Source organism: Bactrocera latifrons, unplaced genomic scaffold (genome assembly GCF_001853355.1).
Source record: "Bactrocera latifrons isolate USDA-ARS-PBARC rearing strain unplaced genomic scaffold, ASM185335v1 scaffold_30, whole genome shotgun sequence".
NCBI classification, from domain to species: Eukaryota; Metazoa; Arthropoda; class Insecta; order Diptera; family Tephritidae; genus Bactrocera; species Bactrocera latifrons.
In genome coordinates, this window is record NW_017536630.1 from 927,378 (window position 1) to 939,344 (window position 11,967).

Genomic DNA, 11,967 nt, shown 5'->3' on the forward strand with positions numbered 1-11,967 from the left:
TCAATAGGGACTGAAGTGTTCACAATGGATAAATACTTAAAATTCAGGAAATACGTTTTTCATATCATCTTACATTTCTGTTGGATTCTGATTTATAGAAGCTACAGCTGATCCAAGATACATTTGCACTTCAACTTCCGTTGCTGTAATAGCAGATAAATTGAAAAACTTACATTTCATATTTTGGAGGGCCAACTTATTTCAAATATCAAACGGGTTTTCTGTTGCACACTCATCCGAAGATTCCGACGTATTAACGCCGTTATTTGCTTCCTTTAAGAAACTATTTAAATACAAAACTGTTTTGTTTTTAGACAGTGCATCTTTAAAGTGCCGAAATTTGAATCTCGGATCCATACAAATTCAAGTTTGTCATACCTCTTAATCACGTTCTTCTGCAGTTCACTTTTTAGCTCCCCTGCAATAGCGTCTTTAGCTGAAATTTTTGTCAGAGCTTCACTTAAACTGCTTACTAAAGGTATAACCTTGCTAATGGTAACGTAGGTATCAGCCGAAATCTCCCAGGTCACAATTTCAAAACACTTTTGTAATTCAATCACCTTCTTAATTTTTTTTCAGCTCGAAGGCATTAACCATAGAGGGTGCTGGGCGAGTGAGCAATACTTCACTTAAAATAGGAGCTACCTGGACAAAGCTCTCTAACATATAAAAAAAAAAAATGAATTCCATCGCGTTCTTACGTCAAGAATTATTTGTCTATTTGTTTCTTCCGCAATTTATCACTGGCTTTAACACTTCTTCTAATAAACTTAACAATGTCGCGCACCTTAGTTATCAAAGCTAATACTTCGCGGACTTATCTATTGATTGCGTTACAACCAAATTAAGCGTGTTCGCACACAGTGGTATTTTTTTTTCGCCAAACAAACTTCTATTTAATTTCATCATGGTTGAATCATTGTCAGTTACACAAGCAGAAACTTTATTTATGGAAACGTTCCACTCGTTGAAAAGTTCAAACATAGTTTCTTCTAAAAAACTGACTTTCGTGCAGTTCGATTACTCCTAACGTCCCACTCAACAAAATTGTCCAAAAAATGAATAGTTACCCCAAGCTGTCGCACTTACGAATATACTCTTTGAAAATTGAAGACAGCGCTTCATATTCATCCATTCGTAATTTTATTGTTTCTCTACTTGGAACTTTAAAAAGCGGAACCAGTTCTTTCATCTTCTGCAGAAAATCTTTTCCTTCTACAGTGGAAATTGTCCATTATAATATATTTCACAAATGCTTTAGTAATTNTATGGGTTGAGGTTGATCGACTTCGCCGCGAAATATAGTATGTTCATATGTAGTACCAGCTAAGAGCATAGGAAAATTTACCAAGCTACCTGGTTGTCTCCGGATCGAAAAGCCACCAACCAGGTCGGTCATGTTGTGACACGCGAAAGACACGTCTCCAGTGGTTGAGACGTGCATACGCTCCGAGATCCGTACAATATCTTGTTGCAACCAATTAATTCTCCCACACGTCAACAAATACAAGTTCGAACCTTCCTTCCTTAGCAAAACCTCCAATCACAACAGGCAGCCGAATGATTTTTATCAGCAACTCGGTATAAGGGAACTCTGGAACGCCATTCAAGCTCCTTACGTACACCTGCTAACGAAACTATTGGCTTTTGGATTTTTGCTGCCCAATCTACAAAAAGGGAGGCCCCACAATTTGCGCCAACTACCGTGGGATAAGCCTCCTCAACATGGCGTATGAGGTTCTATCGAGCGTATTGTGTGAAAGATTATAGCTCAACGTCAATAAACTGTTTGGACCTTATCAGTGTGGCTTTAGACATGGCAAATCAACAACCGACCAGATATTCACCATGCGCCAAATTTTGGAAAAGACCGGTGAAAGAATAATCGACACACACCACCTCTTCGTTGATTTGAAACCTGCTTTCGACAGCATCAAAAGGAGCTGCTTTTATCCAAACCCACAAAACTAATACGGCTGTGTTAACTGACGTTCAGCAATACCAAAATTTCCGTCAGGATCGGGAAGGACCTCTTCGAGCCGTTCGATACCAAACGAGGTTTCAGACAAGGCGACTCCCTATCGTGCGACTTCTTCAATCTGCTGCTGGAAAAAAGCTTTCGTGCTGCAGAATTTATTCGAGCAGGTACAATCGCGACTTGGCTCTCACGTCACTGTTGGCAGCCATAACTTATAACTGGTCGTAGATAATTTCGCCTATCTTGGAACCAGCATAAATACCACTAACAATGTCAGCCTGGAAATCCAACACAGGATAACTCTTGCCAACAGTTACTACTTCGGACTGAGTAGGCAATTAAGAAGCAGTTCGTCGAGAGAGGACGCACAAACTCTATAAGCCACTCATAATTCCCGTCCTGCTATATGGTGCAGAGGCTTGGACGATGACAACAACTGATGAGTCGATGCTACGAGTTTTCAAGAGACAAGTTCTGCGAGAGATTTATGGTCTTTTGCGCGTTCGCGAAAAGATAGCGGTTACGCTGGCTAGGTCACGTTGTTCGAATGGACGAAAACACTCCAGCTCTGAAAGTATTCGACGCAGTACCCGCCGGGGGAAGCAGAGGAAGAGGAAGACCTCCACTCCGTTGAAAGGACCACATGGAGAAGGACCTGGCTACGCTTGGAATATCCAATTGGTGCCAGGTAGCGAAAAGAATGAACGACTGCCGTGCAGTTGTTAGCTATAATCGCGTAAGCGGTGTCCACTGTGTGCGAACCAAATCAATTTTCGAAGCACTTTTTCCACTCCGATTGAGACACCTTCAAAACATGGTTTTTGAATGCTTCAACAGCATCTTCTGGCGACGAAAAACGTTGACCACGCATTATTTTCTTGATGTGTGGGAATAAAAAGAAGTCACTGGGTGCCAAGTAAGGGCTGTACGGCGGATGACCCATCAATTCGACGTATCAATGCTAATACTTCGTGGACTTATCTATTGATTGCGTTACAACCAAATTAAGCGTGTTCGCACACAGTGGTATTTTTTTTCGCCAAACAAACTTCTATTTAATTTCATCATGGTTGAATCATTGTCAGTTACACAGGCAGAAACTTTATTTATGGAAACTTTCCACTCGTTGAAAAGTTTAAACATAGTTTCTTCTAAAAAACTGACTTTCGTGCAGTTCGATTACTCCTAACGTCCCACTCAACAAGCGTAAATTGTCCAAAAAATGAATAGTTACCCCAAGCTGTCGCACCTACGAATATACTCTTTGAAAACTGAAGACAGCGCTTCATATTTTTACCCACTCGTAATTTTATTGTTTCTCTACTTGGAACTTTAAAAAGCGGAACCAGTTCTTTCATCTTCTGCAGAAAATCTTTTCCTTGTACAGTGGAAATCGCCCATTATAATATATTTCACAAATGCTTTAGTAATTTTCCTTGATTCAGGGCCATCTTGGTAAGAAGTACTTTTGACCTGCTCAAAAAAGGCTTTCACATTAGTTTGAATCAGCGCTGGCAACTGATCCGATACATTTTGCAGTACTGACCGAGTACTGTACTAGGAGACGATTCAATACACGCAGTCTTCTTATTACTATTGTCRGATAACTCACTTGAMGCTGTCGTCCCAGCRGTTGGTGATGTGTTAATTATTTCAGAAATKTTTCGCTTTTTTGGTTCCGAGTGCGGCGTAGTTTTGGAGGAGCATTATGCATTATCAACTTGATCGAGTAATACCTTTTCATGTACATTCTCAACGGGACAGCGAAGATTCGACGTGTTACCTGATGTTCTTAATTTCTTGTTGCAGAGTTTGTATGTGGCGGAAGCATCTGAATTTCTTATAAAGAAGCTCCAGACCTTTTTTTTTTTAATTTTGAAGGCAGTATTTTGGAAATCTGAACTATTATGTATGTATATATTTAAACGTCTAACGCAATTATTTACATATATTTTATATTCACTACACCGGTAACAAAGTTGTGATTGACAACAGATGAATTCGAAACATAACTTATATTACACGCTCAAAAACAACTTCTAGCACACATAGCATGAAATAGACTGTCACTTAAAATGTATTTTCGATTTTTTGTAAAAYTTATTTCGCATTAATTCATAAGCGAATTCTCAGTATTATTCAAGTGCACATTGAACCAACGAATTCTCCGTATTTTACAACAAAACACACGACAGTTTGCTAAAGCGTTTGGAAGCATATGTTTTCGCATTAATACCGAGAAAAAGTGCTGCAAAGTTGTGGAGTAAAATTTTAAAAAACATCGACATAAAACATCGATCCAGGCAATATCGATGTAGCGATGTTTTTTAAAATCACAACATCGATGCTTTTTGGCAAAAACTTTTTGGCTTTTTGGCAAAAACATCGATGTTTCTGAAACATCGATGCATCGTTTRCATCCCTAGCAAGAACTAAGGCGGCTCGACTTTCCCAAGCGATACCACATCGYTCTATGGGCTCTTCAAAAGTTGCAAGAAGATCCGACGTAACTAAGCTAAATTTAGTTCAGCGATGAGGTCTATTTTTGGCTCCTGGGCATTTGGGACGAAGACCAACCTGAAATATTCCAAAGCTGACGTTTCTTCAAAAAACAATGGTTTGGTGTGGTTTGTGGGCCGATGGAATCATTGGTACATATTTCTTCAAAACTGATCCTGATGAGAAGGTAACCATAAATGGAGACCGTTACCATAAATGGAGACCGTTATCTCGCCATGATAACCGACTATTTAATGCCTCAAATTAAAGCTCGTGATCGCCGAGACATTTGGTTTTAAGAAGATGTCGCTACTTTCCACACATCACATCAATCAATGGATTTATTGAGAGAACACTTTGATGGGCAGATAATTTCACGTTTTGGGCTGTCCAATGGAACGGCCTATGATATTACAACTTTAGACTTTTTGCTGTGGGGATRTGTAAAGTCTAAAGGGTATGCGCACAATCTTGCTTCGATTCAGGGCTTGTTCGAATGATAATAAATATTTCACATTTCTGATTCTATGGTTTTTCTCTAAAGAATTAGGAAACATAGAAGTGGATCACCCTATATATAAATGATCAGGTTAACGAGACAAGTTGAATTCCGGGTGACTGTCTGTCTGTCTGTCCATCTTTTTCCGTATTTCCTCGATTTTTTAATTTCACATAGCGACATTTTATTTCAGATAAAGTTTTCTTGAATTCAATGGCTTATTAAGATCTTTAAGGCTCATATTACTCGGTGGAACGTATAAATTGTTATTAATAATAATTATATAACTAGATGTTCGACTTATTTACCTTATATCCTTTCAGATTATCGACGACGCACGCCAGTAGCGCATCTCTGCCCACAGATACTGTCACGTTATTGATGGGTTCCGGAAAGCCAGGCGCAGTGGGATCTRCAAAAGTAAGTTTACATATTTAACAACTTTTTTCTGGTTTGCATTAGGAAACTAGCTACAATTTACTCTATCTAATTTCAAAAAAGAAACATGTTAAGTCTTTTCGAGTGCAGCACCAACGGGAGACTTCTACGTAAAAGGCGCAGACTTCGCCTCACTCTTTAAAAGAAAATTCATAATTGTCAATTTGTTGTGTTTTATCTTTATTTGCAAACCACTCGCCATCAATCATTTGCAACAATMCGCTGTGAGCAAAACTTTGTCGCACAAAAACCCTCCGAGCCGCCCATACAGCTCGCTCGCCCACAACAGTGGCAGACAAAAGACGCAACTTTCCTAAGAGCAGTAATTGCAGAGAAATGTTTGTCAACTTGCTGATTTTACGATTACAATATTGCACTGGTAAACTTTTGTTGCACAACATTTAATGCGACAAAGTTGCAATTACACGCGCATTTTCAATTAAAGCGGAAAATATCCAGTGTGGTCGCAAGGAGGCGGACAAGAAAGAAATGTGAAGAGTGTAAGCTGCGCATTTGCTCACTTGCTTCTCGAAGTAGCCCACCCACGCATTCTAGGGCTGCATAACCCGCATAAATCCTTGTCGCTGCAAAATTTCTCAAACCTTCCTATTTGTTACTTTCTGCTTCTTTGCCAAATTTTTCTCATTATTTCGTCTACTGTGTCCCATGCCAACTGTTTCTCCCTCAATTCTGTTACTTTTTCTCTGACAAATAGAATTAAAGGTTTGCTCTATGCCTTGCTATAGCAGTATATTTGTCTACAGCAAACAGTATCTTTGCAATCCTTTTCTACCCCAAACGTTCGAAGTTACCCTAGAAGAGGTCTGTAAGTATTTCAAAGTATGCTTACATTTGTGGACATTCCTCTATGTGCTATTACTTAATGAAAATAAAAAACATAGTAAACACAGTTTTTTCGTCTTATTCTACTTTTAATTACCATTTTCGTCGATCTTCTGCGCGTCCTGCACCCGCGTGTGTTTGCCTGCAAATAGAAGGAGCGAAAGAGAAGCGTTGTAAATTAATAAAATTTTATTGCAGTTTTCTATTTGTGTGTGTTTGTTTGTGTCTTCGAAATATAGTCGTAGTAGATAATGCAATAGTTCGTAAAACTTAGTTGCCAAAGTAGTAAAATATGACAATATGTGTATGTASATACATATGTATGTAATATTGTCAACGGCCAGCTAATTTCGACGATCGTAAAAATGCTCAAAGGACCTCCACCCAAATGCCGCAGTGTAGTTTTGAAGAATCGTGCACGGCGAAGGGCAAGCCCTGGCGACACTCAAGTTTGCTTTGGTGTCATTAAAAATTTTCTACGAGTAACAGCTATAAATGAAATATGAAGGCAGCAACATTTTGGCTAATATTTAGAGACATGACCAAAAATTAGAAAAATGCGAGCCAGATTTCACATAATGCCTTTTAATTACTTTCAATGCCGTAAAATAGATATGTACGTACATACTATATTTCATCGAACAATGTGCAATCCAATTTCCCTACAATGAAATTTTTGAGAATATGAGTACAATGTACTTTGCTGTAACAATGTATCTATTTGAGCATATCAAAGGCTGAAAAAACTGTCTTATTACCATTATATTACGGAAAACCCAGATAAAAAGTAAACTTGGGCTTCGTTGATGCCTTAAGATCCTTCTGCAACTTTTTTAGCACGAAACAAATATCTTTRTCTTGTTCAAAAAATATATAGTAATTGCTACGATTTTGCAGTATTTTGTACTTTGCCTCAAAATGGGCCTCTGTTTCAGTAACAAACTCTTAAATTTGTTTTAGCAAGGTAAAAGAAAAAGTAGAGAGTTTTAAATCAATTAGAGGCCAAATTCAATATCGATGATTTTTCTGACATAAGATCGCACTAAATTCCGTATCTCAAGAACCGATTGCATTRGAGCTGTGTAAGTCTTACCACACTACTGTGGGCAAAATATAGTAAGACTTTTCTTTTTCAATACTGATTAGTGTTTAGTATATTTATAAAGTACATAAAGTGCATTCGACGATTTTACGATGAGTGAAATTATTCAATAAAGCAGATCCATTAAATTTCGTGTGCATAATCAAATTTCTGGTGTTCAGAATGTTGGTCACGGCTTTCGGTGATAATTGTTTATTGCGAGAAAGTATTTTAGATTGGTTCAAACTATTGAATCAAGATCAAGACCATGAACCACATCAAAAATGAGAGCATGATTGGTTCCAAAATCRYTAAATTTTTTCAATAAACAGCATCGCGTTAACGTCAGTGAACAATGCTTACCAACTACGAGGATATCACGCAACATATTATTACTGGCATTTAGTCTCGGATCTCTGCTTACTACTCGGAAACAGACGATCAATCGGCCGAATACATATTGTGGTAAAGGTAGCCGAAAAATCAGCTCAGACATCAAAGTTTTGTTGTCAGTTTTCTTCGATTATTGAGGTGTGGTGTACTTCTAATTTATTCTGCCCGGCCAAACCGTCAACAAGAAATACTATTTGAATGTTATGCGTAATTTTCCCTTTTTTTTTTTTTTTTTTTTTTTTTTTTTTTTTTTTTTTTTTTTTTTTTTTTTTTTTTTTTTTTTTTTTTTTTGTTTTTGTACCACGATAATGCACCGTCGCTTACTGCATTGATTCTGGCACAAGTGCTGAGTCTCATGATGGTGAATGAGAGAGTTTGTGAATTTTGTTTGTTGGGTGGAATCTGGTATACATTCAGCCGCTTTCGGCAGCCACTACATGTACTGCTCCTCTCCATCTGTGGACATTCTCTAACGTAATGCCGTGTGAGAATATTGTCTTAAATGCCGCCTGGGTTTTGACGCTTATATTAATATTCTTTATGTTTTTTCCTGCGTTGTTATCTATCTTAGCCACTTTTCTGAATGCAAAGGCTTACGCCTGGAATATATTTCAATATGACGCCCACTTCATTATCCATTTTTYATCCGTCTTTGTAGATGTTGTAAGTTCTGTTGATGAGTAGTKTGGTCCTGTGCCATCCACTCTTACTCTRRTGTGACTTGAARCCTTCTCTCCCAGATAAAGCATGAGGGTTAGTGATCTATTTTATTCACTAACCTCTTGCTTATAGAACCATGCTYGAATGTTCTTGTAGTGAATTCGCCTAACACTGCCMAACTTGTAGYTGAATTWGCTGCAGAGCTTTTCACTGYAATGTWGATTGATTATATTCATAGCGCTCCTGTTTTGCAGAGAACAGTAAGAGCGGTCTCTGCTCCAACCGAAAAGATAGTTTAATAGAGTATCTGAAGGCATAAGTATAAGGAAAATTATATTATATATTATATTAAACTTTCTTCGAAAGTTAGTCTGCCTAGAATAAAAATTGATATTACAGATTTTTGGTTGCTTCGTTCAAAAGCTTTCTTATAATATTATATGTCTAGCTTAGAAMTACATAAGCGCGAAATAAGGACAAGTTAAAATTTTTACAGCTTCATATGTGGGTCAACATTTGCGCCTATCTATTTCCTTTCCAAAATTAATACAAAGATTATTCTTAGTTGCTGTTATTACCTATTGATTTCTACGTTCACATTCATTGCTTTAACATTTTATTATTTTTCTTCGTTGTGCATGAGCAGATGCCTGCCATATTCCGTTAAATATCATAGCTCTCATTTTCACCCAAAAGGCTTGCTTTCTATTTAACCCTCTGCACGAGAAGAAAAACTAAATAAACTGTGTCAACTCAACGCAGTGAGGTCGTCGACTGTCACTTTTTTACTTAAAGCGACAAAATTTCCAAATAACTCGAYTCGGAAAAATGTCGACTCACTTGCCACCAGGGCAACCTCAGCGGCGAAGGAAGGAAATATGCACGCTCTCCTACAACAGGATATCAACGCAAACCAGCTGGCAACAGCTGTTGCAACGATAAAGCGCCCTGGAGACGGCGCTTCAGCATACAAAGGAATAAATGCCGGTTAAGGCATCGCTGATACCAGAGGAGTAAATTTCAGCAATGTGCGGGTATATGGCTGCGTCACTGCTGTCAAAACTGATTTCTTGTCATCAACAGCAGCAGGAGCCGCTCCATCTCCAATGGCGAATGGAGTTAATATTTTTTTGACAAACATTTTAGTATGAGTTGCTACTCGCACCACTTTCCTTACGCTGCCGTRAATATATAGCACTTCGTGTGTATACACTCGCACAAAGCACATAACTGGCGCTGGCGATACTTCATATTTTGGCAGTGCATATTTCATATCAGCAGCCTTCAAGCGCGAAATTGCYACATTGCTGCCACGTGCTGCATGTTGCATGCCACTTTCCAGTTTTACCTGCTAACCGAGTCAGCAACAGCTGCAATGGCTTGCGAGCGCAGCAGGAAGCTGCTACTTACATGGCTGTTCTGCTGCTTACTTGCCACACTATTTCCTGTTGCAGCAGCGCTCGCGTTACGGGAATGTTTGTGTGTTTGTTTGTTTCACAACGGAATTTGTACTTTTCAATGGATTTTTTAGAAATAGTTGGGTCGTTTTTGCGCACATAAAATAAGGCATAGTTTGTAGGATAAAGGCAAACCCAGCAAATAAAAGAGACAACATTTTTTCGAAATTTAAACCATGTGTACCTGTTTATGCTTTCGTTGTTGATATACATTGCAATTTGAGATCTCAATATGACCACTGCGAGCCGGCCGACTGCATCATTTTTTGGATCTCAATGATTGAAAAAATGTGTTACTGCCTTAGTATTTTATTAAAGTGCTATATCTATTATTTGTCTTAAAAACTCCACGGATGACGTTACTCCTTTGGAACCACTGTAAAATTTTCTTTCAATCAGAACTCTGCAGACTGCTTTCCCCACTACCATACAACCAATGGGAACATATCCACTAGTAGCAGTGTAATAAGTCAATGGAGTTTTATGGGCCAAGACAGCGATTACCACAGGCTGGTACACCAGCTACCATACTTCCATTTATCTGATTTTCATACATAAAAACTAAGAATACACAAACAAAGAAGGAAAATTTAAGTCCGGGTATAACCGAACATTTCATACTCTTGCAACTTGCAAGCATTTAAGCCAGGGAAATAACTTCAGGTAGAGCTTGTTAGTTATATGGACGATATGTCAAGTTTTCAGTGGATTTTATTTACTCAGCGCAAACGCTGACCAAACCAGGATTGCCTGTCAAGAAGGGTTTACTGTATGATTAGTGGGATTGGCAGGGAATCATCTACTAAGAACTAATCCCTTATGACCAAAATCTTAATTTGGATCTGTCAACCATTAGATAGTCTGAAGTAAGCAATCGCGCAACTCAAGTAAATTGGAAGGTAATTGTGTTCCATTACACATATGGATAGCGATTCGCCAGAAGTTCCGGCGGCTTGATTGGAATGTTTTTATACATCCTTGTTCCACCAAAGAGTTTCGACTTTTAATTAAGTGATAATTACCTCTACTACTACTATTTTCTGTCAATGGTAAATGAYTTAACTGATTCGGCTCAGTAGAAGCTTGTGAAAATCGACTGTCCCTGTTTTATGCCATTATGGACGAAGGCTACGCTGAAAGTATTACTACTGTAGTTCTACTCCTATGAATGACTATYCACTGTTCTCATTTTACTACTCTTATGAAAAAACTAGGTGTTTAATATACCTTTTGTAACTAATCACATTTATCACTCGTAAACTCGACTTACCAGTTTTATGCTTTTGAAAGGTCTTAGTTTTCAATACTTTTTCAGTTTAAGTTAAGCTTTTCTACATAAAATCTAGMAAATTTCTAGTAACGAACAGCCTTATTAAGCTTGGATCTTTCATAATTATATGTTGTACACAGACTGACAATATGGCAATATAAACTGATAAAACGCCAGTATCGTGGTGGTTAGGTTAGTTCGGTAGACCGTTACGTGACCCATGAGGAGGAGTTTAACTTTGCAATACCAGCACAAGACATGAATTTCAATGAATTTCAAGAGGTTCTAATTCCTTACTAACGATACTTCTTCCAGTGTCTCATACCGTRGATCCCCCATGTGCATGAGGCACTGTGAGATAAATGYAAAGGAAATGCTGTATTGTTTTSCTGGTGCCCTCCACCTCACATTTTCGACAGTATTCTCGATCTGTCACTCTTACTCTTCATGTGGCGCTATCTGTAATCAGTTAGCGTTCCAACACTGTTACAGTCACTGTCTCTTGTATCGAGTACCAGTGGAAACTTTACGAATTTCTCCTGCAGTACAGAAACAAAGGTAAAAAGCTGCTYACAAAACCTTGACTTAAAAGGCTGTTGTTGCAGCATTGGATTCGAGAAATCACATGCTTATAAATAGATCTTTTCCGGCCAACGAATGTCAACTTCGCTAAACTCTGAAAATTATTTGAGGAATGTTTACTGTCGCTACTGCAACAACACGGTGTATTTAACCCGCTATACCGATATCCGATTCAACATAATATTTAATATGATTCAGCGAGTTATTCTTTCATACCAATTTTTCTACTCACGAGAAGCACTTTTTTAAAGGTACACAAATATATAC

General features: G+C 38.2%; 1 protein-coding gene across 1 annotated transcript in view; it reads right to left on the bottom strand.

Annotated features, from left to right (window-relative positions):
- The window catches only part of LOC108970514 (titin), a 94,062-nt gene extending 83,685 nt beyond the window's left edge, over positions 1 to 10,377 (bottom strand). Inside the window, exons 1-3 of the mRNA XM_018935956.1 lie at positions 10,353 to 10,377; positions 6,355 to 6,399; positions 5,285 to 5,388 (exon numbers count right to left, since the gene is read on the bottom strand). Coding sequence (XP_018791501.1) covers positions 5,285 to 5,388; positions 6,355 to 6,399; positions 10,353 to 10,377 — 174 coding nt within the window. The remainder of the gene's footprint in view (positions 1 to 5,284; positions 5,389 to 6,354; positions 6,400 to 10,352) is intronic.
- Positions 10,378 to 11,967: the final 1,590 nt, after the last annotated feature.